A 27,208-nucleotide genomic window follows, 5' to 3' on the forward strand; every position below is an offset into this window, starting at 1 on the left:
TTTTGAGATGGAGTCTCACTCTGCCGTCCAGGCTGGAGTGCAATGGTGCAATCTCGGCTCACTGCAACCTCTGTCTCCTGGGTTCAAGCCGTTCTCCTGCCTCAACCTCCTGAAGAGCTGGGATTACAGGCATCCGCCACCACACCCAGCTAATTTTTATATTTTTAGTAGAGACGGAGTTTCACCATGTTGGCCAGGCTGGTCTCGAACTCCTGACCTCAGATGATCACCCACCTCAGCTTCCCAAAGTACTGGGATTACAGGCATGAGCCACCATGCCCGGCCTCCATTTGGTTTTTATGCCAGCCCTGAGACAGGCATTATCCCAGCTTTACAGATGAGAAAACAGGTTTAAAACCAGTAACGTATGAAGCCAGGTTTGAACACAAGTTTGTTCATTTCCAAAGCTGATGTTTTGTCCCCTACTCAGAGGCTCCAAAATTGTGCAGAGATAGACAGCAGTTATACTTCTCTCCCGACCATCTGAACCTTTCTAAATCTGAAGATCACCTTTGGGAAACATGAGAAAGAGATAACAGAAAAGAGCAGTGGAAGAAGAATTTCAACATGAGGAAGGGATAGGATGGTGTGCACCGGAGTTTAGATCCCTGGTGGGAGATGGGGAAGAGCTGTCATCCTGTGTCATAGTTCCATTCATGGATGAGTTTGAGAAGAAATCAGCTGGGGATGTCTTAAAGGTGTTTAGGATTCCCAGGACCTTTTTTTAAATCCATAAAAAACAGAAAGCAAAAGACAAGTTTTAAAAACCTTTGAACTAATTCAAAAGAGGGCAAATCCTCAGGGCCTCTCCCAGGAGAGCTTGCAGTCAGAACTCTGGAAATGGATTGTTTCCTCAAGAATCATCCTCCTGATCAGTGCGTTGTTGCTCACTTAAGGATTTTGTCTCTAGGACTTGAGTGGCACCTTTCCTCTGGTCCTTTATTTTGTCACAAGTACCGATTGGCCCCTAGCCTGGGGCTTTTGCCTTTACTCAGTATGTTTTTTTAAATTTATTTATTTATTTTTTTAAGAGACCGAATCTCTCTCTGTGGCCCAGGCTGGAGTGCAGTGACGCAGCCACTGCTAACTGCAGCCTTGATGTCCTGGGCTCAAGAGATCCTCCCACCTCAGCCTCCTGAGTAGTTGGGACTACGGGTGTGTGCCACCGTGCCCAGCCAATTTTTAATTTTTGTTTCAGAGATGAGGTCTTGCTATGTTGACCAGGCTGGTCTTGAACTCCTGGGTTCAAGCAATCCTCCCGCCTCGGCCTCCCAAAGTGCTGGCATTACAAGTGTGAGCCACTGTACCCAGCCAGAATGTTCTTAAAGTTTGGGTAATTTTCAGGTGCATGTGTGTGTTTTATGTACAAATAAAGGACAAATGAAGGTCCAAATAAAAGACAAGTGAGGACTTTGTCTTCTTTATGATCTTTAGGAGCTATGTCAGAGGGGACCTTAGAGGCGCCACTGGTTCCCAACGTTTTATTTCTCACACGGGGAGACTGAAACCCAGTGAGTCTTAAGCGTTTTCCACAAGATTCTGAAGTCGCTCGGGACAGAGATGCAACTTAAAACCAGGCTGCCTGACCCCACGTCCGCCAGGAGGAATGTGCTGCTTTCTCGTCTCAGTGGTTACTAACCCCCTCATGCCTCTGACTTGTTCTTCACCTGTAGATTCTTCAGAAACCAACCCCAGAACTCAAGCAGCAGCTGGCCGCTTTCTCCAAGCGAGTGGCCGGTGCTGTGACGGAGCTCATCCAGGCGGCGGAAGCCATGAAAGGTAGGCTGGATTCTCATGTCTTGGCGGAGGGCAGCCCTTCCAGGCAGTGCTAATACAGCAGACTGCGCAGAGGAAAAGCACAGCCTGCACGGGCCTTTAGCTGGCAAACGCAGCCGGGAATAGAGTGAGGACTTTCTGCAAGCAAATGGGTTTAGAGTTAGCTTGAAAAAGTAACGTCCTCCCTGAAGCAACACTCTAGTCTTTGTATTAAGTGCTTCTACTTAAATGGTATCCTCCATCTAGAACTACTCACTTCCCTTAGGAGCCTCCCCATTTCTTTTTTGTCTGCATTTTCATTCATCAGGATATTTATTCTCCTTGAAATAATACTTCATATTTTGAAAATGATGCTATCTGACAGCACTGTTTGGACACCCTTTATGCTTACATAGAAGCAGCCAACTCACCTGGGAAAGGTCTTCTCACCAATTTCCTTTACTTTGAATTAAGGTGAGGGGTCATTCCTCCTGGGTTCCAGGGAGAAGAGAATGGCAAATTCCTGTGTGACCTACAGCATAGTCTAGTGTCTCCTGAGGATGCTTACTTATATTCGTGAGCTTTAAGTTCAAAGTCAAAGCAAGGCTCAAGCCTTGGTCCATGAGATCATTTTTGAAGCTGCCTGGTGACTGCCCTGTGGTAGGGCCATACACACAACTGATTTAGAAAACCAGGATTAGCATCCCCACCCCCATCCAGATGGCCTTTATGAGAGACCGAAGGAAGGTTCCTTAGGACAATGCAGGTCAGGCTCCTGGAGCCTTCATGCATGCAAATCCAGATATTGTTTGTAATTAAGCCAGTGCCCTGAGGTCTGCAGCTACCAAGAATCACTTTCTTTTGGACTGATTCTAGGAACAGAGTGGGTGGATCCAGAAGACCCAACTGTCATTGCAGAAACAGAGTTACTGGGGGCTGCAGCATCCATCGAAGCTGCTGCTAAGAAGTTAGAGCAACTGAAGCCAAGAGCAAAACCAAAAGTAAGTGTTCATTTATGGTTGGCTGTCCGGTGTCAGTGGGTTCTTCCAGTGGGTGGCTGTGAAGTGGAGCGAGGAGTGCTGCAGGGAGCTTGACTCCTTCCTCATGGTCAGATTAGCGAGCGGAAAACCGGATCTACCTGCCCAGCACTGCTTTGGAGTATGGGGGAAAAATGGCTCATGAGTCTAAGTTAACCACCCAGAAAAATACCTCTGTGTGTCCAAAGGAAGAATTGGGGCATTTGCAGTCTTGATTTAGTTCCATTATCTAAAGCAGGTATTGGATGCTTTCTGTCGGAAGTTGCTGTGACTGGAGAGGAGATTGTTAGCCTCCAATTTTCTGGTTTCTCTTCTGCTTTTTACAAAGAAATAGCACTGCTGGGAATCAGAGGGCAATGAGAACTTCAAAAGTGCACCCATTCCAGGCTTTTTCAGTGTATGCTGGAGGTGATGGGTAGCTGGTATGTTTTTTCCACCTTTGTTTGTCATGTAGATAAATGTTTAAAACTTAAGATTATAGGATATGTGAAGAGAAATAGCCATTTAAAGGAAAGAGATACTTTTAGATTAGGCAGGAGGAAGGACGCTTTCTAAATAAAAGGATGACGAGCTACTGCTGTCTGCAGGGGCAAAGCCCCCACCCTGTTAAGCTGATACCTCCTACCCCACCTTCCATGGCTGTCTTCAGCAGGAAAATGGTAGAACCAGAGGAGGCCCCTTTTTCTTCCTATTCAAGTAAGTCCCTGGTGTGGTGCATTGTAACTCACCTATTTCCAAGGACCCAGATATATTAGGAAATAATATTTGGCTTTTCCCCTCGAAAAAGGGCTGGATTCCACCAATTTAAGTATACCTAAAAATTTACCTATTTTTGTAAGACCAAGGGATGGAGTCTGGGCCCTGAAACAGGTCAGACCACTCAAAAGCAGTGCCTGGGCCAGTGTAGTGTATGAAATAAACACAGACTGAGTCTGTTCAGCTTGGGAACATTCTTAAAACTTTGGAGTGTTCACAACCAACCTTCTAATAGTCACTCTGGACTTGGTAAAGGCACATAAATGTTTTCTCATCAAGATGTAACTTAAGGATTTGGGCTTCTGATTTTGGGGTTTACTAGGGTTCTCTCTGCCAGCCTCTACCTGAGAGTCTTGGGTTGCCTGATATTGCCGAGTTTTTCTCGCAAACTTAAGAGCCAAGTGTGGGTGTTGGGACAACTCCATTTTCTGGTTATGCCTTTGTTTGTGTTTTGTCAGTCAAGTTAATCGTGAATGAAAAGTGTACTTTAAACTTAAGAGTCAACCATTAACTAAGATTTAGAGGTTTGGTGCATAATGTTTTTCCATTTCCTTGTCTGATTTATCACGAGTGGCCTTTCTTGGGGAGGGCTCTGTCCACTAATGCCGAAGCCATGTCAGTTGACACATTCGTTCTCCTGGAGAATTAGCCTGGTGCTAATTTAACATTAACACTTCCCCATATTCTAAGAGCTCCTGTCTCAATGTCTTTCTCTTTGTCCTTCCGCAGGGTCCTTCTGAGCTCTTGTCTGTCCCTGAATCCTGGTTTCCCCCTGTCTGGTCTTTCACTTCACGATTCCAGATGGGAAAACAAAATTATTAAAGTTCCTACCCCACAGGATTATGGTTATAATAATAAGATGGCATAAGAACACTGCCTGACGTACAGTGAGACTCAGTAAATAGTAACTATATCACCATTATTATCACCATCGTCACTGAAAATATGTGTCTGGGCCTTTTTCCCCAGGAAATGCCTGAAAACAGAAAGCTCACATTGTTCAATTGCCAAGCATGTGCCAGGCAGTCTTCTAGGTACTTTATGAGAGTCACTCATCTGATCCTTTCAAAAAGTCCCATTAGAATCAGAAGCACCAACAGGCGAATTACCTTGCCATGGTCAGAGCACCGTCACTCAGTTGGGAGGGCTATGTATGGCCCTGGGTGGCAGTTTCAGTCCATACCAGTCCGTTTCCGTACCCCATTGTCAGAGAAGGCTGGTCTAGTCCCACAAGGGCCATTTGTACTTTATGTGTGCCCTTTGAGCTACTAATCCCACCTCTGGGAATCTCTCCTGAGGAGGAAATCAAGAGGGGAAGAAAGTTGTGTGCCTGTGAGAGGGTTGTCCCTTGCAGCCTTGTCTGTAGTAATGAGCAGTTGGATGTGGACCAAGTGTCTCCTCGAAGGAATATTATGCAGCTATGAAAAATAATGGTTGCTAGGACTGTGTAGCATGAAGAAAATGCTCATGGTATAACAGAAAGGATGCAGAATTATATACTCATTATGATTACAACTCTAAAAGCCCACAGATAAAAAAAAAAATAAGTAGGGAATGTACAAGAATGAAGATGGAATTGGGATGATGGAAGGGTCTGTGTTTTAACATTTTATAAAACAAAGGTTTAAAAATAACCGCACCTTAAAAATTAATGGTGACTGCTGAAGCGGGCCAGTGAGGGCTCCCTACAGTACTCCAGGATCATATAGCCTTTGTGTTTGCATTGAGGATTTTTATAGGAAGGCCAAGGAATCCTTTGGCCAAGGTCAAGGTTACCACAACTGATGATGTGAATCCTTTGTTTGAGGGTTCCTACCTTAGGTCACTCTCATCATATTAGGAAGGGTGGTGGGTACTTCTAGAATGCTTTACAATGGTCTGAAGTCTTTCTCTGCCTAATGACCAGAGGCAGACATTATCTATGAAACTGTTTTGGAAAACCTTCAACCCAAACCATAGTTTTTGTGCCTAATAGGGCAATCCACATTGCAATAACTTTTGCATGAAATAAAATATCCTCATTGCCTTTATATAGGAGTTTATTTCCTCAATTGAAAAACAGTAACAACAATCTGCACCAAAATCAGCCAGTCTTTTGAGGTTAATCACTTCTCTCCATTCTCTCCCAAAATGTTAAAAAAAAATCCTCAGGGTACTGTAAGTAAATAATTGCTTATTACATCCCTATAACCCTACCCTCATACACACACATGCCCTCTGTATATGGATGTGTTCACACTGCTTTCAGGAAGAGTTTGGGGAGGGACAGTAATTTTGTCAAAACATGCTCTGCTCAGCACATTCTCAGATTGCCTGTTTTTAAAGGAGAGGCTCATGGTTTATGATGATGATTCTGGTATATTTCCACCTCAGGCTCTTAAAACTTAAGCATCACTTTTTGCCTGGAATCTCCCAGACATGCACTGTTGAATCTGCTGTTCACCTGGGGAGTTGAGAATGTCAGTGAGCGCTGGTGCATGTGCTGACAGTATTGTTAATGGCGCCGTTTCCACACCTGCAGGCAGACCTGTGCTCCAAAGACAGGTATCGGAGTTGCTGCAAAAGTGACCACCCCCTGCAGCCGTAACCTTCAATACTGTGCCTAGTCTCGAGCTCAGTCAAACCTGGATGCCTTTTCTGCAGGCCTCTGTGTGATATGTTTGATATATTAGGTTGTTATTTAATCCAACTATATATCAAACATATTCCTACAGTGTCTTGCCCTGTCTCCGGGGGTTCCTAATAAAGTTTATAAGGCAACAGGAAAGAACACGTTAAAATCACAAGTAGATTTAGAAGACGGAGCACTCATTACAATTCATGTTATCTTCTATTTCTTCTTGTAGCATTTGAGACCTGTGTCAGTATTACTAGATTATTTGCTTATTATAGAAACAAATAATAAGTATAGATGTTTCATAAGAGCCTGGGGTATTTTGTGTGGCTTAGTTTTGTGCAGTGATGAATCCTTAAGGAATTCAGTATGCTCAGTGGAAAAAACGGTTCCAACCCATGTCTATGAGACATAAAATAAAGGTCAGGATTATAGCCTCAAACACATCTAGATTTATATTTCATTTTGGTTCATTTTTATCCTGATCTTCAATTTAGAAGTTCATGTCAGGGTTTCAGCAAAAATTCAAGGAGCACAAATCAGTTTTCTGTAACTTCCCTTTCCACTCACAGTAACGATGTATAAAGCAAATCCGCTATACCAGCTGCATGGATACTGAGTCAGTGAGCTTTATACAAACCTTGGATATAGGACTAAATGTATCTCATGAAGGTAATATAATGTTGACTGAACTCTTGAATTTCCTGTTATAGGTTAACTTGTCAGTGCAGTTTGGTAATATTTAGAATAAGCCAACAGGCAGAAAGTAATTTCATAGCCTAATTGACTGTGGCAGGAAGTTTGGGATTATGATATAGAAAACATATTTTCTGGTACATAACAGCCTTCTTTGGTTGGTTTTGACCTCTTCCTTATAGAAAAGCCTGTGAAGTGTGTGTGAGTTCATTCTGAGTTCTCTAAACAAAATACTTTGTGAGCACTGCTTTCTGGGAAGAGAACTACTGTGCTCATAGCTCAGTGTTGTGGAGGAGAAAAGGTGTGAGCAAGTGGTTTAAACAGGTCAGTCATGAAAGCTTCCCCTTACTGTGTCTAGAAGTCATTGCCACATTGCTTACAAGTGAATGCATAGTGACAGGGTTGCCAGCAGCAGCATCAGAGAGGTGATGACACAGGAGAGGGTCCTGTGATGTTGGAGTCCTGGCTTCTGGAGCTACACAATGGAACCTGTCTCCGGAATCCTTCTCCATTGAGAAGCGATCTGTGTGTGTCAGCAGGTGCTCTGTCAGGCGGGTTTCAAGATGCTGCTCCAGTCAGTCCCTCCTTCACACAGCTGGAGAACACTGGTTTTGGTTTTGAGTCCAGTTACATTGTTTGACTGAAATGGCAAATGGCCATGGAAAAGAGACACCAAGTTATTACGAACAAAGAAAAGCATGGTTTCAAAAGGACCTGCAGATGAAGCCCATTTGTTTGAATTGATGTGATTTTCTTGTTTCTTTGGGTGACTTTGTCACTGACCAGCATGTTCTCTGTAGTGATAAATATGGTGAAGGGAAAAAGGAACCAACTGTTCAGGGAGAAGGACAAATACAGCATTTTCTATATGGCTGCACATGGGCTTTGAGTGGCACTCATTGGTTCCAGACCAGGAGCATACAAAGTGTGAAAAGCAAGTATGGAGCCGGGCGTGGTGGCTCACACCTGTAATCCCAGCACTTTGGGAGGTCGAGTCGGGCGGATCATTTGAGGTCAGGAGTTCGAGACCTGCCTGACTAACATGGTGAAACCCTGTCTCTACTAAAAATACAAAAAAATATAAATAAGCCGGGCATGGTAGCACACACCTGTAGTCCCAGCTACTTGGGACTGAGTATGTTTGAACCTGGGAGGAGGAGGTTGCAGTGAGCTGAGATCGTGCCACTGCACTCCAGCCTGGGTGACAGAGTGAGACTCTGTCTCAAAAAAATAAGTAAGAAAAGTATGGGAGACTCCCCTCCAGGGTGGACCAGTAGGCCCTTGTCAGACCCTTCACAGACACATAAAGGGGGCTTAAGATGTAGGGAGTTTATCTGATAAGTCTTGGGAGAAGAACCCTGTTATCTTTGTCTGTGCTTTCTATATTGACATTCAAGGGCCCGTAAACAGAAACAGTGATGAAAAGATGATTCCAGTGGCATTGCTTTTCATTTTGAAAACAAAAATAAAGCAATGGATACTGTGGGAAAACGAATCCCAAGATACTAATCGGGCAAGTGCGGACCTTTTCCAATGGACAGTGCATGAACTCGTGCGTATTCCTTGGGTGCAGAGGGTGTGGTCCCTCCCCAGGCACAGGCACAGCCATTCGGCAGTTTCTTTCTCAGTCACCCATCTTGCCTGTTTAAGGTCTCTCCGGAGCTTTCCCTGAGACAAGGCCAGCTGTCCATGCCTGGCTCTTGGCAGTTCCAGTTGTTCTGGGAGGTTTACCTTTTGTTAGAACTAGTAAAGGTGGCAGTCCTGAAGCCACCCCATCCATGGGTCCTCCAGAAGAGAAGCTGATCTAACTAACCCTTGCACAGTTTGGGGCTTTGCATACAGGCTAAGGCCTCCCTCAAGGCACCTCTCAGTTCAATACCAGAAGCAAACTAGTAGCAGTCAAACTTGCAACCAAAAAAAGAGAAATGTGACTGCCTGCTCCACTCCGGCTTCCAACTGGCAGGAAAATGCCTCACTCCTATTGTGGGAGTTCTAGGCCTTGGCCTCCTTTTTTCCCTCAAGGACATTTAAATTAAATGCAAAATGTTCACACTTTGAAAAATATATAGCCAAGAGGATTTTTAAAAAGTTTCTGATGCACTATGACCTTATTTTTAGTAGCAGGCGTTCTGCAAGACTCTTGAGTAACGCAGAGCAAAGGCTGAGACCCCGCTGGAAAGATGACACCGGGGTGATTCTTCAGTTTGTGGAGCCAGTTGTGAGAAGGGCAACCGTTGTGTTTTTAGCTCTCAACAAGGCATTCCCTCAAAGGAAGTTTTCAGGGAGGAAGGCAAGGCCTTTGGCCATCTGCTGTGGGTGCCTTATGCTCCTTCACCTTCAAGTTCATTGGGGAAAGGAACTCCTCTGGGGGGTTACAGGGCGTAAAGAAATAGGCCAAGGAAAAGACCATGGGTGGACATTCTCTTCCCCCGCCCAACACTTGCCCGGGACCTGACAGGGACAGTGAGCAGGGGAAGTGGGTAAGGATGTCGAGGAGCAGGGGCAGTGGGGGATATTGAGGAGGAGGCCAAGAGAGATCAGGAGAGAAAAAGGAGTTCCTGCTTATTTTAGTCACCGCCTTCTAAGAGAAGTTTAATTTGGAACTGTCCATGTCTAGGCAAAAGGACCAGGAAGGTTGAGTTGCTCCTTAAGTGACAAACAGAAAACTGAGTAACTGATACCTGGAGAAGGGCAGCGAAGACCCCACAGTCACATGGTCGGAGTACAAAGCAGTGACTACCACCCAGATTGTCCCACTCCTGGTGGGGTGCTGAGAGAGAAGCTGGCGCCCATCTGTGCTGTTTGTTACTTGACGCTTACTGATTTGTGGGTTTTACTTACAATTAATTTAGGCTGTAATCAGAAATAGCAAGAAGAATTTTTGTTAGAATTATGAGTACATAACAGGGTTTAGACAGAGGAACAGATTCATTTAGCCCCAAATCTGAAAAAAACAATTTTTGATAATGAAATTAATTGCTAATGGTTTTTGAGCATCTCCTATGAGTCAGCCATGCTTTACATATATTAATCATGTACTTGTAATGACCCCATCAGGTAGGTTAGGAGGGGAAAGTAGGCTTAGAAGATGAATGAGTTAGTCTGAAGACTATGTTCTCAGAATCCATGAAAGGCCAAACGCCAAAAGGAAAAATGAGGAAAGGCTGTCCCTTTTCCCTCCTCCTTTTACCTTCTCCGCTTGCCATACCACTTCCCCTACCACCACCATTTCCTCTTCCAGGGGACATACAGCTCCTGAAACTTCAAACCCATCAGAGCAAACATATAGGGGTCTCAAATACTCTCCCAAGTGGGAAACGGGAAGGGAGCCAACCCAATATGTAGCCTTTCCCAAGAGGGATCTCAGCAGGCCACTGACTTTTTAAAGGGTGAGCAGGGAAGAGGTCAACTACAGGGTGCTCAGATGTTTTTAGAAGCTACCAAAAGGCCCAGGTGGGGATAAATCTATCCTCTGCAAGAGTTGGCCAGACAGCCCAGGAAAGACGATTGCTAAGAGCTGGTGGGCATCTGGCCAAATAGCCTTTTCAAGTGGAGGGGAAGGGGGAAAAGAACAGTGTATCAAGGGAGTAGATTCAGCATGCAGAGGCAGCAGCAAACACCTTCATTAGGCAGAGTAGATGCTTAGTTTGTACATCTGTTCACTCTTTTTCCCAGTGCTGTCTTGTTAAGAGTGCCTCTTGGTAAAATGCCACTGTGTTTATATTTGTATGTCCATGTATGACTAAATGTCACAAACTGTGAATTCTAGTTGAGGGTTGCAGGTAGAGTGTACAATTAACAACCCACGGCCTTAAACAGGGCAGGAAGCTGCTCATAGCTGTGTGTGCATCTGTCCACCATGGCTCAGGAGTGGATGCTAATGATATGGATGCTTACTCTGTATATTTCTCCTTCTCCAACCTTGTGCATTGTGCTCTGGCTGAACTCTGGAACTTGGGAAACTCATTTTGAATGGATATATTCATTCAGCAAACGTTGATCATCACATGGGCTCCTCCGCCTGATTTTGTGCTAGAGAAACATAGGTTGAATAAAACACAATCTTGCCCTGGAGGGGATCACAGGCTGGTAGGATTAAGTTAACTGGTGTTTGTTTTCCTGAGTCCAGGCCAGCATTTCCTACAGAGTAGTGTGTAACCACCTCTGTAAGAAATAGAGAGTCCTGGCTCCCACCTCAGACCTACCAAAACAGCGTCTGCATCTTTACACCAGATTCTCAGGTGATTCTGCAGCGAGGGCTATCCATTTGTTTGGTTTTTGAGGGTACGTAATAGGTATATATATTTATGGGATACATGAGATGTGTTGATACAGGCATTAGCTTGTTCTCACACCACTAAAATAGACATACCCAGGACTGGGTGATAAAGAAAAGGTTTACTGGACTCACAGTTCCACATGGCTGGGGAGGCCTCACAATCATGATGGAAAGTGAAGGGGAAGCAAGATACGCCTCATATGGTGGCATAAGACTTATTCACTATCACAAGAACAGCACAGGAAAGACCTGCCCCCATGATTCAGTTATCTCCCACCAGGTCCCTCCCATGACACGTGGGGATTCTGGGAGCTACAATTCAAGATGAGATTTGGGTGGGGACACAGCCAAGCTATATCAGGCATGCAATGTGAAATAAGGACATCATGGAGGATGGGGTATCCATCCCCTCAAGCATTTATCCTTTGTGTTATAAACAATCCAATTACACTAATTACTTTAAAATGTACAATTAAGTTATTGACTATAGTCACCCTGTTGTGCTATCACATAGTAGGTCTTATTCTATTTTTTTGTGCTCATGAACCATCCCTACCTCCTAGCCCCTCGCTACCCTTCCCAGCCTCTGAGAACCATCCTTCTATGTCCATGAGTTCAATTGTTTTGATTTTTAGATCCCACAAATAAGTGGGAACATGCAATGTGTGTCTTTCTGTGCCTGGCTTATTTCACTTAACATAAGGATCTCCAGTTCTAGCCATGTGGTTGCAAATGGCAGGATCTCATTCTTTTTTGTGGCTAAAGACTATCCTGGTTTAATGAAACTATTATCCTGTTTAACGAAACTATTTTCTGAAGTTCCTTGCTTTAGCTTGATGCCAGTAGTTCTAAAGAAATATAAATAGCCACATGCACAGGAGTAGTCATAATGTTTAAAAGATTTTAGTGGGTCTTTACATGATCCAATTGCTGAAAGAATGAAAAAGCCAGAAGTGAGGATTCCATTGTCCCCTCTTGTAAACCAGAGGGGCAGATCTGACGGACCCTGGTCAGGTCAGTAACGTCTCAGCTACAGAGGACCTTAAGACGCCAATGAACTGAGCCTCTCTGGTGAAGAGGTGGGAATGAGAGCTCCGTGAGAGGGGCCCAGCCTCCACATTCTTCGCCAGAGTCACTGTGCACCACGGTGCTCCTCTTAGTCTCCCAGTCTCTCAGCTGCAGTGGGGACTGTTCCATTAACAAATTCTGCATTTTCACTGGGATTCTTTTATCTAGGAAAGTCCTTTGAAGACCAAGCGAATTCTGTTTCTCTCCTTGTGATGTGGTTAAGTGTGTGTCCTTCCTACCTTCTCCCTTATTCCATTCTGCATGCTGGTGGGAGCTGGAACTGATGGGGCACCTGGGTTTTTGACCACGTCTCCTTGGCTTGGGGAGATCCCATTTTCTCTAAGGCTAGAAGTTGTATGGTATGAGGACACATTAAGTATTGGTGTCTGATTTCAGCAGTAGAGATAGGGTGGGCAGTGCATCTTAGTCATAAACCTGGCATACAGGAAAATAGGGACCAGCAGTCAGAAGGCAGGTCTCATCAGGATACTCTGCCCAAACTGTAGCATCTAACATTAGCCCTCCATCCCTGTGCCATCTCAGTCAGCCTTTCTAGGGAGAATCTCTAATACTTTCTAATCAGAGCAAATGTCTCCCAGAGATAAGGCCTTCTGCCGTGTCTGTTTTAAAGCATAGTGATGTTACGGAAAGAAAAATAAAAACTCATCAAAGAGCATTACAATAGTTGCCATCACCAGAAAAATCTGTGGGTGTCAAAAATATTTCCAAGTTGAATATTACAAGCATGTATTTTTTTAAAAAAAAACCTCCCAGGCAGCGGAAGATGTGGGAGAGGCTCTTAAAAATCCCTTGCGATGAGATTATCTTATCAGATCTACCCCTGCTAAAGACTTAGTGCTTAATTTTAAGGAAATTGCATTTTTTAAAATCTTAAAATTTGGGAAACCGAAAATCTGACAGAGTATTCCACACTGTAAAGTGGACTCGGGCTTGGAACCCATAGTGTAGTTGAGGCCACCTGCGACAAGAGCATGGGAGACTTCAGGAGCCGCCATGAAGAGCTCCCACGAGCCTCTGTTTCCTCATCAGCAAAATGAGATGAGGAGTCTGGGGTCAAAAATTCTGTGATTTCCCTAGTGCTTTAATCTGTTATGTGCCTGACATTCTTTGGCAGAATGAATTTCCAGAAAAGCTCTTAATCTCAAGATTAAAATATACATTTTAAATATATATTATTTATATATTTAATATGTATAAATTAGAGCCTACTGTAATTTATTTGTGGACTACACAAGAGTTCCTTTTATGCGAGTGTCTTACAGCGGATCATTTCTGTATTTCAGTCACCAAATTCTATACTCCACCAATCCAAAATGAGTCCAGTAGAACTAAATTCATTTCTGTCCTAAATACTCTTAGAGCAAGACTTGATCAGCATTAAGAAACAGTGCACAAGTTCTGTCTCAGAACTTCTGAAATGCCGCCATCATTCAGATCCACTAGAAGTGCAAAAGAAAAAGGATTAGCACCTTTCATGGTTCAAGATATGGCATTAAGAATGGAGAACTGGAGAAGAATTGTATCCCTCCTGTCTGATGTTTCACACGGGAGCGTTAGCAAGCTGACTTTGAACCTCTGGCACAAACCATTCCTCACGGATACCCTAAGAAGTGGCTTCGGCTAGTTACAGTGCCTTATTTTGGAGTCAGATTTAGGTTTGATTCTGGTTTAGATTCTTCATGCTGCCACATCACCTTGGCCCAATAATCTACCTTCCTGAGCCTGGGTTTTCTCACTGTAAAAATAAGGATAAAGATAATTCCAGCCGGGCGCGGTGGCTCACGCCTGTAATCCCAGCACTTTGGGAGGCCGAGGCGGGCGGATCACGAGGTCAGGAGATCGAGACCATCCTGGCTAACACGGTGAAACCCCGTCTCTACTAAAAATACAAAAAATTAGCCAGGCGTGGTGGTGCGCGCCTGTAGTCCCAGCTACTTGGAGGCTGAGGCAGGAGAATGGCGTGAACCCGGGAGGCAGAGCTTGCAGTGAGCCGAGATCGTGCCACTGCACTCCAGCCTGGGCGACAAAGCGAGACTCCGTCTCAAAACAAAAAAAAAAGATAATTCCAATATAAGATTTTTTTTTTTTTTTTTTTTTTTGGTGAGAAGTCATTGTATGTAGAAGTGCCTAACAAAATACTTGGTACACAGTAGGCACTCTTAAAAATGTATTACTGTTGGCACAAAGTGTGAATGTCTGTAATGCCACTGAATTGTACACTTAAAATTGAATAAAAGGGTAAGTTTTGTGTTACATATATTTTACCACACATACAAAGAGAATATTACTAGTCCTGGCCATCATCTCTCAATGCCTGAAAGGTACCAGCCACATCTTCAACACTGTGTGACCTGAGGGCAGCTTAACCAAATTGACCTTGAGTCATGGAATGTTACCACACAGGTCTAATCTGACCGCCCCACCCCCCGCCCCCCACAAAACTGTGGTGCTCCAACCCATGCAGCCTGGGACCACAGTCTTTATACTTGTCCCACTTCTCCAAAGCTTCTCTTCAACTTCCTGAGTTGTTTTAGCAGCAAAGGAGATGGTGGTGAATTTAGACCAGAGCCCTAACGGTCTGATAACACCTACACAATAGTGTCCAATGTTCTCCCCAAGGTGGAGCCCGTGACTCGGGTGTCCAGGGGACAGAACAAGCTCCACCTTGATGTCGTGTTGCCCTGGTTTCTTTTTCACCACTGGGCAATCTGTGCTTGGTCTATAACTGTCTCAGCCACAGAAATGCCAGCCACGGAAATGCCAGTGCTGTTTGGCTTTAATTTTTACCCAGGAAAAAGACGACTTTTGAGCACTGATACCCATGTTTCCTTTTTTGTTTTTAAAGTCCATTTTTGAGGCTTAGGCTCTGGAAGAGAGTGAGTGCTATGATACACTGTTTTGATTTTATTGTTTTGGTTTTGGTTATTGATGTTGCTAAAACCATTTGAGTGCATTTTATTCACAGTGAATGTGTATCTTTAAAGATTCTGTTCCAGAAAATGAGTCTGTCTTTGAATTTCCCGATTTCAAATTTCTATGGGATGTCACGCTAACAGCTTTTTCCTTTTGGAGTCAGGGGGAAGGGGCTGCAGGTGGAGAGGCATCCTGACCTTTCCATCCTGGTGTTGCTGTTGTACAACAATGTCAGTGTATTAATACTTAACGTTAAGTGAAAGGGTAAATTTTGTGTTATATATATTGTACCACACATACAAAGAAAAGTATTGCTGTGTCTGGCCATTGTCTCTTAATGCCTGAAAGGTACCAGCCACATCTTCAACACTGTGTGACCTGAGGGTGGCTTAACCAAATTGACGCAGAGTCCTGGAAGTTAGCACAGGGGACCTGTAGTCTGCTTCTTGTTAAGGAACCATCCCATTTCAGGTGTAGTTTGTCAACAAAAAACAATAGGCAGGTGAAGAGCCAGGTGACCCGGCAGTAAGTAGTTTGGAAGAAAGAGCGCTTTGTGGATATGAATTGCATGTGATGCTGTTTTCTTTTGGTTATAGCAAGCAGATGAGACCCTGGACTTTGAGGAACAGATCTTGGAAGCTGCTAAATCCATTGCTGCTGCCACAAGCGCCCTGGTCAAATCGGCCTCAGCAGCCCAGAGGGAGCTGGTGGCCCAAGGAAAGGTGGGTAAAGCTGCTGACCACATGGGGGACACTCATGCCTCTGAGGGCCCAGGAAAAGAGCTACAAGCCTTTGTCCTGTCCAAGGAAACACATGCAATACCTTCCCTCCCTGAATTGCCACTCTCTGTGCTGACCGACTGAAAACTACAGAATTCAGACCAACAGAGTAAGAGGTTTGGCTTCTGGGCCTCTCATCTGCTTCTTGTTAAGGAAAGCATCCCATTCCAGGCAGTGATTGGGGCCTGAATGAGACATTTATATTCCCACTGTACATTAGGCTACGTAAAGATGTAAACTGTCATATTTTCCTGGTGGGCCGCTCTAGAAGCACCGCAGTCGGCGGCTTTTATGATACCACTTTCCAGCTCCAAAGGGCTGCGTTTGTTTTCAGGACTGGAGAGCTGAATACTGGCCAACTTTGCAGTTAGCACTTTCCTAAGTCTGCTGGTGAAAGGGCCAGTCGGATTTTAATTCTGCAGTTTCTTCAGCTTTATCTTTAGTCACCCATTTGATCTACTTTAGCATAAAAGTATAGTTGTTTTTCGAGGATTCAAAGGGTTATTAGTACATTAGTAATTCTGGATATGGAACAGTCTTCTGATTTAACATATTCCATGTGTCTTGTGATTTACATACACATGGAACCATCCTATCCACACTGGCTTTCAGAGAGCCTCTCAAATGGAGAGGCCCCACAGAAACCTGACCAGTCGTGGGTTTGGAAAATGTGGTCACCATCATTGTCATTCATTTCTGTTTGATATTAAAAGGCCTTTGCTGTCAGCGTACAGATAGGTGGAGGCAAGTTGTGTCTTGACTCGAGAACTCACAGTACAGACAGGAAGGTTGTGCCTGACCATAGGCCGTGCATCTTCTTCCAGGAAGTCTTTTGTGAGCTCAGCCACAGCTTAGTCCAGTCTACATACCTTGAATTCTCTTTCTAAACCATTGTGTTGTATGTTATTCAGTATTGGTCCATGTCTGTCTCCCCACCTGGCACATAAGCTGTTCTCTCCATCCTTCCTATTGATCCCCTGTAGAGCCAGCATTCTGCCAACCTTGTCCTTCCTGTACTCAGCAAGTTCTTGTTGGCTGGTCAACATGTAAAGACCACAAATGTGTCATTAGACAGAACATCCTATGTCAAAAAAAAAATCCTGGTTATTTCAACATTCATAAAGGGCTATGTGTCCAACACGTTGCTTAGATACTAGAGAATCCAACTTGGATATGGCAGAGTCCCTAACTGCTCTCCAAGGAACTTGTGTTCAAGCATTTAAAAAGTTGGTGACGGAGGTTCAGCCAGACTTGGGTGAACTATAGGATTATAGGCAGGACCTTGGAGTTTTACCTGACATTCAGCAAGCCCTGATATGACCCTGTCATTGTTTACACACCCCCAATTTCATATTCAAATTGAGATACTCATCTCTTACCTCATCAGGCACATCCCACAAGCTTGAACGTATTTCCTACTGTCGCTTCTCTCTCTAGCTGTGGACAGAAAATGCTCTACTTGCTGCTGTGATTTCTAAATAGAAACAGGGATCCGTATTTCTTCCAGCCTCTTATTTCTCTCCCACCCCTGAGAAAATGGTATTTCCTTAAGACCAGGGTCTGCACTCAATTGTACCAGAGGGAGGTACACCACACTTTTTTAACATCATCTGCCAGAAACACAGTGTGGTTTTCAGGGTCAGTGATTGGGAGAGATTTAAATTTCCCTTAGACGATGAAAAAAGGAGGCCTAGTGGCTCCCGCATTTGAAATGGAGAAAGCTCGGCAGAGGAGTAAGTGTAGAAAGACAGCCCCAGGCCATCATTCCTGAGACGTTTCCCAGAAATGCAGTACCTGGCAGCTAAATGGAGCCATTCTTAGCATTTCCCATTTCCTCTTGGTGGCGAAACTTGCCGGGATGTGCTATGCAATCTTGGCATGGCCTGCGTCCCACATGAGAAAGGTTGCTCCCTTCTTAGGCCTGTGCTGTTGGCAGGAGGCACCAAGTGGGGTGCACGTCTGGTTCCTGAGCAAGGTGTGGGGACGAGGGGCTGCGACCACTGGGGCTGCCTGCCCTCATGGCCAATTTCTCGACTCTCCTCTCTAGGTGGGCTCCATCCCTGCCAATGCTGCAGACGACGGACAGTGGTCACAGGGGCTGATTTCTGCTGTGAGTTGCCTTCTCCTTCCTCCCAGTTTGCTTTTTGGGTCCTCTGAGGGAGGTTTGGGCCTTGGGTCACTTCTCTGTTGACTGTCCCCAGGCCCGGATGGTGGCGGCTGCGACCAGCAGTCTCTGTGAGGCGGCCAATGCCTCTGTTCAGGGACACGCCAGTGAGGAGAAGCTCATCTCATCTGCCAAGCAGGTCGCCGCTTCCACGGCTCAGCTGCTGGTGGCCTGCAAGGTGAAGGCCGACCAGGATTCAGAGGCCATGAGGCGGCTACAGGTAATGGTCACTGATGCTGGTGGGAAAATACTCCTGTTGGAGCGGGTAAGTGTCACCAAAGGGAACAAGCCTCACTTCCTTGGCATGCCCCACCAGGCCTTCCATCAGCCAGCTCTGTCCACGTTGCAGCCTCATCTACTGCGTGCGTCCATGCATCCTCCACTGTTGCCCCGCCAAGCTGCCATTCTCCGCGTGTGCCTTCTGGTCTCATGCCCTGGGGCCCTGCTCCTCACCAGCCCAACCCAGCAGACCCCTACTTGTCCTTTGTGACTCATCTTCAGAGTCCTCTGTTCTGGGAAGCCCTCCCTGACTCCCAGTGTCTGGGCAGCTTATCCCTCCTCTGTTGTTTGAGAGCCCCTAGGCAGACCACTCAGGTTCCCATCACATGTTACCACTGCAGGTCTGTCCGTGAGCAGGTTGTGAGCCTCTTAGATGCAGATACCACACCTTTATCTGTGCCTCTCACATGTTACTAACTCGGTGCCTGCTTCAGAGGAGGCCTTCAGCCAATGTCTGCTACAGAAGGGAGTAAAGGAACTGAGATTATATGAGACTGTGGCTGCTTCCCAGAGCCCAGAGAACATGTTAGGAAGGTAACAATCAAGTCCTTCCCAAAGCAGATACATTTTCCTGATTGCTTGAATTGTAAAAATATTTTAAACACAATAAAAGAAATGCTTAAATGAAAGAAAATCACACGGCCCCCAACATCTTCATATATCAAACGTTATCATTGTTTTCTGTTCATTTTTAACTACATATAAAATATTGTCCAGTTGTAATCATGGCAAGATACATTCTGCTTTCTTTTCACTTAACATTTTATCATATGTATTTTTTCCTTGAAGATAAGGCTTCATTAACTTCTCTATGCAAAGCTAGCTGGCCCATTCTTCATGAGTTCCATTTTTAATGATTGCATGATATTGCATCAACTGATTACGCCAGAATTTCTCTATACTTTGGACATTTTGTTTCCAATTTTCAAGTCTTTTTATTATAAGTGTTAAAATGCAGATCGTCTGTATTGCCAAAAGTATGTTTACATCAGTCATGAAGCAAATCATAAATGGCAGAAATGTTTGAATAGTTCTACCAAAGCTCAGAACTCTTGTTTTACTGTAAAAGGCCTAAAGTGCATTTCTGTTGTTTGGGACTCTTGAGTCCCTCTCTGACCCACCTCCCTCACCTTTATTTGATACCTGGGATAAACCCAGGGAAAAATTGAGGAGCTGTGTGTTTGTGAATATGTGATTTCTGGGTCTGGGGCACACTTGTGAGGAAAACATCCTGAGTTAAGAGACCTGGTTCAAGTCCTGCTTCTGCCATTTTTTAGGTGCGTAATCTTATGTAAATCACTGAAAACTTTTCAGGGGCTTCATCTGTAAAATGGGGATAGAGCCATCCACACTGACTCTTATGAGGGTCAAATAGGAGAATGGATATGACAGTGCTTTTTTAGGTCCTAAGGATTTACACAGATCGAATGCAGCATCACTCTTGTTCCCATCATTACCGATTTAACTGGATGCTGCAGTGTTGTGTTTGAGCCCCTTATAAATGACTCAGGAGTTCCCTGGGGCTAGATGGACCTAGGTGCAGATCCCAGATGTAGAACTTGCTAGCTACCAAATCTTAGGTTTCTTAACCTCGGTTTCACATCAGAAAAGCAGGCTAAAGATTTCTGACCTGATAAACCCTCTGGCGAATACGCACATGGTGATTACTTGTCAAATATTAATTGGTTCCCTTCCCATCCTGTGCAAGCCCTCATAGTTTGCATTGGCACTTGAGTTCACAGACCAGGCTGGGCAGTTAACTTTGAATGAGAAGAACTCTCAGCTTTCTGATGGCAAACCCTCAAGCACAAACCTTCAACCCTGAGGGGGCGCTGGACAAGAAATACGAGAGGTTTAATGAAGCCTTAACCACTTTTAGAAGAAAACTCCAAACCTCAGCTGGCATGTCCCTGGGGACATGCTTCATGAGCATTAAAAATAAGCCAATACAGGCAACAGCCCTTAAGGAAGACCTAAGGAAGACTGAAAAGCTCTTCTTTACCTGTCTCTAGCAATTGCTCCATCTTAAGAGCCTGTGGTGCAAAGCCCAGCTGAGACCCTAAAAGTACGTGCACAAGGCCATAGTTACTGTGAGGCTCCCAGCCCTTCCACACGAGGGTAGCCCTTCATTCCCTCAAAGCCTTCAGTGAGCACCAACTGTGGACAGCCACAGTGCCGCTGCTGGGGATGCAGGGATTCCAGCCACCGTCCCTGCCTTCAAGTTGCTGACTGTCCAGGAGGGGACAGCCAGCCACAAGCATGGTAAAGGCTGCAGTGATGCCGGCACAGCACACTCCAGGCACACACAGGGAGAGGGTGTGGGTAGAGCTAAGGGAGCCAGGCGAAAGTGATGTCTGTGCCAAGTCCTCAAGTATGTGCTAAATCAGATGGAGGCAGGGGAGTGGTTTTCCAGACCAAGGAGGCAGAACTCAGGCTTGCCTCTGTTAACACACGTATCACGTTGCTGGAATCATTTATTAAACATTTACATAATTATAATTCCCCTCAAAAATGAGTGTTCCTTGAGGGCCAGGCACTTTGTCTCATTCATCTGTGAGTGACCAGGGAGGTTCCAGTGTTGGTAGACTCCATGGATGGATGGACAGACAGATGGGTACTCGCTGGCTGGAGAACTTCGTGTTGTAACTGGATAATCAGTTGACTCACAGTCTCACAAACTGTACCTTCATGTCTATTCTTGCCGGGCCCAAATGGCTGTTTCTAATGATATCATGTATGTTTTGTTCACTCTCCAGGCGGCAGGAAATGCTGTGAAAAGAGCCTCAGACAATCTTGTCCGTGCAGCCCAGAAGGCAGCATTTGGCAAAGCTGATGATGACGATGTTGTAGTGAAAACCAAGTTTGTGGGGGGCATTGCTCAGGTTTGTAATTAAATCAAGAATAGTGTTTACTTCCCGAGGTAGGTGTCAGGTTATAACAGAGAGACAAAAGAACAGTGACTTCAAGATGAAAGTTTATTTCTTCCTCATGTACCAGAGATGGTGTGGTGTTTCCTTCGTGTCTGGGAGCCAGGTCCGTCTGCCTTGCTATTTCACCATCCCTGAGATGTTACCTTTGGCCATGTGGTCCATTTGGCTCAGTAGCCCCCTCAGCTTTCCATCCGGCAAGGAGGGGAGGCCATGACCCTAAGCTGCAGGCATTACTTCCTCTCATATATGTTGGTCAGTTCCCTGCACAGGAGGCTGGGCAATGTCGTATTCTTTTTTGAGTAGCATTTGCCTAGATAAAAATCAAGGATTCTATTGTAGAAAAGAAGAAGAACAAAAATGGAGGACAGCAATATTATTTAAATAAAATACATTTGGAGCTACTGCCCGCTCCAGACATTGGGCTCTGCAGAGAGAGCATGCTTTCTCTCTCCCAGAACTGTTACAAGAGCAGTTGGGATTCTGACTTAGGCAGGATGACATTTTCATGCATGGGAGTGAGGAGAAAGCTCTAGGAAGTCAGGCTTGCACTTTTTGATGTGTGTCCATCTCGTAAATCCATTTTAGGGGACTGTTTTATTTGTCCACACCAGGAGCACTGAAGTTACTCAAGCCCCATGCCTGCCTTAGCTCTTCCTGAAGCACGCCCTGTGTTTGGCTATGCACTGCATGTGTTTTTACCAGAATGTGTTTCTCATGAGAAGTTTCACAGCAAAGGGGCTCTGACCAAATAAGGCTGGAGAATACTGCATTCAATAACCCCGCCCTGGTAATGATAGTCATTAGCCTAGGAAAGGCTCTGGAAAGCCAGGAAAGGAACTGACTTTGCTTTTTTGAACACAACTTTCCCTTTTCACACAATAGCTATTAGCAAATCTTCCTCAGATCACACCTTAAAAGCATGAAATAAGCATTTGAGGGCCATCTGGTGGTTCAGGGTTCCGCTTTAGCTTTGCCCATACCTGGACCAGGTCTTCCTCCACTAGCTGGGTGACTCCAGACAAGTGGACCTACATCGCTCAGCTTCAGATTTCTTCTTGGAAAAACAAGACTTTCAACTGGGCGTTCTTCACAGAGCAGCCACTTCAGTGAAGAGTATTTGCACCAGAGCCTGGTACATAGGAAGGCTGTAGTAGATGTTTGCTGTTAAATCACCGGGCAGACCCAGCATGTTTTCATGGCTCGGCTGGGTCGTTAGTCTCAAACCCCAAACAGTGACAGAGGCTGGTCTCCAGAGCCAAGACTGTTCCTGATGTGCTGCAGTGCCCCATGGTCACGGGAGCCGTGGAGCTCACATGAGCAGTGGGGTGTGGGGAGGGTTTTCTAGAAAGCGTTAGGTCCATCCAGCTTGTTGCTTTCTTTCTAGATCATCGCTGCCCAGGAAGAAATGCTAAAGAAAGAGCGAGAACTGGAAGAAGCAAGGAAAAAACTGGCCCAGATCCGCCAGCAGCAGTATAAGTTTTTACCCACCGAGCTGAGGGAAGATGAGGGCTAAGGTGCGCGCCCAGATGGCGAGTCCCAAGGGATGGCCCTGGCTGAACTGGACAGTGTTCCTGAGAGGCTGGGCACTTACCTGGAAACTGCCCACCTCCCCCGGGGTGAGCCTGGAGCCCTGCGTGCTTGTTCTCACATCTCTGTCCCGTCGGCACCGGCTGCATGATCGTGATGTCACACGGTACAGTGTCCTACCCACAGCTCCTCTGCCGCCTCCCCTCCTGCCTCACTGTGTCTCAGGAGAGAGGGGTGCACGTTTCGTGGACTGTTACCAACAAAGAAAAGTCAGTATTATGTCGTTCTCAGACACGTTTGCTTTTGTTGGTCCTTCTCTTAGGCCTGCTCCTGGACCTCTTTGTGATACCGTAATGGGGAAAAAATATTGATGTCATAGAATATTCTTCTTCCTCTCAGGAGAAGACGGAAGCTGGAGTTGGACATGGTTCATAAAAGCCAGAAACAAACCCGTGTGGACTCCGGGAGGGTGACTGAGGTCCTCCTTCCATGTCTTGAGCACTGGCTCACCCAGGGGGTGAAAAATTCCCGCTCCTGTTTGCACGCTTTCTTGCCTCCGTGTGTAAGCTCCTTGTACAACCTAGACCCATCTTGTATTTTGTGGCTCAGAAAACTGAACAATTATTTTTTCCCTCCATAGTCCAAAGGGCAGAGTTGTGGGAGGCCGTCCGGGCTTGGTGAGCAGGGGCTATAATAAAATCTGTGGGCTCCTTCCTCTGCAGAGGCTGTTTCAGTTCATACAGACTCATCCACACAAACCCACGGCTCCCATTTGACAGTCAGTGGAACGCTCGTCTCCTGAGTGTCCAGGGTGGGGATTCTGCTGGCATAAAGAGCTTCCTCAGTGAGTCATCTTTAGGTCCCACGCTGGTTTCTATGCCTTCAGAATGGTCACAAGCCCGGATTGGAAAGCATCTGCTTACAAACCTATCACCTGCCCTCCAACCCAAGACGCCTTTTTTTCTGTCTTGATATCTAGAAAATCTAAATGCATCCTAAAATCAATGTGAACCTTTAACAAGATCGTTTTACTTATTATCACAGAAGTGAAGACATAAGATTTTTTCAGAGTTCATTTTCTGGATGTCACACGTCCACAATTTTGTATTTTTCCCCTCTTTTCTTTCCCCTTTTCTTTTCAGAGCCCTCCCATGGGAAGGGCACCAGAAGACCTTGAATTTATCCTTAATCTGCGCCTTTAGCCAAGGCAGTGCATGGAAGATGAATGGCTTGACAGAGTCTAATGCCAGGGAGCAAGAGTGTCTGAAAGAATTCACAGTGGGGGAGGTAAAAGTTAACGGAAGTACATGATTTACAAAACTGGTAACAGTTAAAGGCACTCACCCTCTGCCTCTTTCTGGTGTGCTGTCGTGTCTCAGACTCCATCCACACTATAGTTTCAAAGTTCCACCGACGGGGGAAAGTGGGTGCTTTGGTCCTTCAAAGATGTCACCTTTCGACCTTGCCTGATGATCTTGTTTCACCAGATTCTAGCCCATGTCATGGTTTTAAAATATATAAACTTCTGACAGCTTCCCGTAAGTTACTTGTAAGTGCTTGCACGTATTAGAATTTTTTTTTCAGACCAGTGAAGTTAGAGAAAAGACACTGTAAAGGAAAAGCGAGTGAGAGAGTGTGTAGGACACTGACTGTGTGGGTACCAGTTCTGAAGAGGAGGGGAGCTGCTAGAGCCCTAGCCTCTTGGGGAAAAGCTGGCACACCCTTGGCTCACCCTCTTTAAGTGGAGCTGATCCAACACCTTATGCCTGCCCTGGCTGGACACTGAGAGGAGGGGCACACGTGCTTCCAGAGACCCTCAGAAGTCAGACCCCAATGCTCAGAGTCACCATGTGTTAATGGCCTCCTGTAACAGGGCTCTGGGGAGCCCCTCTGTGGCCCAGCCCACCCCACCCCACCCTCTGCTCTTCTATGCTCTGCCCAGGGCAGCTGCCCTCTTCTGCCTGTCCCCCGTCACATCCTGGAACCCCAGGACCGAGGCAGGGGCAGGCGGTGAGTTCTCCCACCCTGCCTCAGAGTCGTTTAAAACCTTTACTGCATTTGATACCAGAAAAACCTCCAGAGACAAACCAAATGCAAAGGCCTGTCCTTTACAACTCTAAAGAACAGGCGTCGAAGAAAGTTTATTTTTGTAGGAGCTGTATAAATACTCACCTTTCTGGAGTCGTCCAGTGCTGGGAGCTTTGGGGAGTTTGGTTCTCAGTTATCACCTGGTGTGGTCCCAGTTTCTCATCTGTCCTTTCCTCATCCACCCTGCTTATGTGTATGTGAATGGCCTCGTGGCCGGCGTGGTGGTTTCTCAGTTCATAAGATGGTTGAAGGGCCATGCCTTGTCTGGGTGTTATTTAATAAGCATTACCGCAGTGTCCTCAGTTGGCACTGAGGGGGCCTTCTGGTTCTTCAAAGGAAAATCAATAACACAGGCATGAGTTCATTTGGGAGTGTGAACTTCCAGAGCATCTAGTAAGGGAGTGGTGTCGGCGTAAAAATGGTCCCAGGTCTGGAGCATAGAAATGTGTCTCTGTGAAGAGGGAGTAGGTGTGTGGATGTGTTTCTTCTCACGCCCTTCTGCTCCTTGAGGGCTTTTTGAATCCTTGGGCTGATTTTTTGTGCCAGAAATTGCTGTTCCTGATGGCCAAAAGGGGAACTGAAGTGGATTTCAGAACTGCCCAGTGACTTGAAAATTTGGACGTTACTTGGTTCTGCCTTTCAGAAGTCTTTAGATAGGGAAGCTAAGGTCATGTTTGGTGAAATGAACAGCCCTTGTTTAAATTTTGCCGGTGTCCAGCCAGCTGTGGCCCTGGCCGTCTGTGCAGGCAGGTTCCTGAATTCCTGGTTGGCCCTGCAGTCGGTCATCGCAGTCCCTCCAGGTCGGCTGCAGAGGAAGCTGCCCAGCCTGCAATCTGTGCGTGGGCCTTAAGAAGTGAGCTGTCTGCAGCCTCATGGCATACGCTTTTATCAGGGAAAACCCTTTGAGCTTCTCCTGGGTCTCACCTGCTTGCTTTCCGGCTGTCTTAGTCAGTACGTTCACAGGCAACTAAAGCCTGTTCCTAATTCATCAAAAATTATAACCAAAATTCACCATAGCCTGAGAGTAAACCCCACCTCCAAAGTGATGCCAAGGCCAGCAACACCTCATGAAGCAACCAGACACAGGTCAGAAGTGGTGAGCAAGCCATGGGCTCTGCTCCTGGGGAACTCGCAGGCTGCTCCCTGAGGAGCCTTGGTTTCCTCCCTGGCAGGTAGTCGCCAGAATCTTCTCTCCCAGCTTTCAGGTTCTGGGCTCCGGAAAGGCTTCTGGGATTCTGGCCTTAAGACCCCCAGCAGAGACTAGCTGCATGTTCCATTCTCAGATTCCTGGAGAAAAGGTACCCTCCGTTGACCGAGGGGCTGGCTGCCTCTGAGACTTACCAAACCCAAGAAATTTGGAGACGTTCACCTCAGGCTAAAAGGCAGTGCTCCCCAGAGTTCAGAAAGCAAAAGACCGTGACAACTGTGCTAGTAGTGGCTCTGGTCCTCTCTCTCCACAGTGCTGGCCTCTGCTGGGGAAGGCATCTTTCCCAAAGGTATCCCCAAGTACCATGTTGAAAATGTCCTCAGTCTGTTGCTCCATCTTTCTGAGCCTGTGCTTGGTATGTTATGTTTATGGTCATTACGGATGACTGTGTGCAGAGCTTCGGTTTTTTCTTTTTAAGCTACGAAGAAGAACTATTTCTTCTCAATAAAAAAGGTTTGGATTCGGCCTCTTCCTCTGAGCCCACCTCCCAGCCCTCCAGGGAGCATCAACGTACCTGAGTCACTTTGTCTGTATCTCTTCATCCCACAAAACACGAGGCTGGGTCTCATTCAGCTGCCTCTCACCAGCCTTCAAGATCCAGAAGAAAACAGGAACGTTCAGCTCTGCCCTGTGTCCTGTCTAATCACATACATTAATTTATCTAACCACATAAGTTATTTTTTTTATTTGCCAGAAATAAACCTTTAAAGGAACAAACCTGTGTGGAGGACTCATGGGAACGGGAGGAAGGTGGACAAGAAGGGGGAGGAGACCGTCTTTATCGTGAGAGTAGATTTCCACCTTGAGGACTAGCTCCACAGTTACCAGAGCTATGTCAGGAGAGAGAGAGCGCGCACGTGTGTGTGAGTGAGTGACAGACGCGAAGCCACAGGGTGCCAGTGAATTTCATGTAGCTTTGCTCACACAAGAGTTAACTTGGAGAAATTCCAGGAGCAGGCGTCCTGGACAAGTAGCTTGGAGACTTTTTGGCTTTACATACCACCTCTGTCAGAAGACTGCCCAGTTAAATACAGAAGTGCATATGGGATCATCTCCAAACTTGACCGAGGCCCTGACACAGAAAGGTTAGGTTCA

At 45.8% G+C, this 27,208-nt stretch overlaps 1 protein-coding gene across 1 annotated transcript in view; it reads left to right on the top strand.

Moving 5' to 3' along the window:
- The window catches only part of TLN2 (talin 2), a 294,008-nt gene extending 267,178 nt beyond the window's left edge, over positions 1-26,830 (top strand). The window contains exons 53-59 of the mRNA XM_011967667.1: positions 1,674-1,779; positions 2,632-2,756; positions 15,736-15,861; positions 17,966-18,028; positions 18,120-18,302; positions 21,118-21,243; positions 22,676-26,830. Of these exons, the coding sequence (XP_011823057.1) occupies positions 1,674-1,779; positions 2,632-2,756; positions 15,736-15,861; positions 17,966-18,028; positions 18,120-18,302; positions 21,118-21,243; positions 22,676-22,804 (858 nt within the window). The 3' untranslated portion in view covers positions 22,805-26,830. The remainder of the gene's footprint in view (positions 1-1,673; positions 1,780-2,631; positions 2,757-15,735; positions 15,862-17,965; positions 18,029-18,119; positions 18,303-21,117; positions 21,244-22,675) is intronic.
- The last annotated feature ends 378 nt before the right edge of the window (positions 26,831-27,208 follow it).

The sequence above is a fragment of the Mandrillus leucophaeus genome, unplaced genomic scaffold (genome assembly GCF_000951045.1).
Source record: "Mandrillus leucophaeus isolate KB7577 unplaced genomic scaffold, Mleu.le_1.0 Scaffold12, whole genome shotgun sequence".
Lineage (NCBI taxonomy): Eukaryota > Metazoa > Chordata > Mammalia > Primates > Cercopithecidae > Mandrillus > Mandrillus leucophaeus.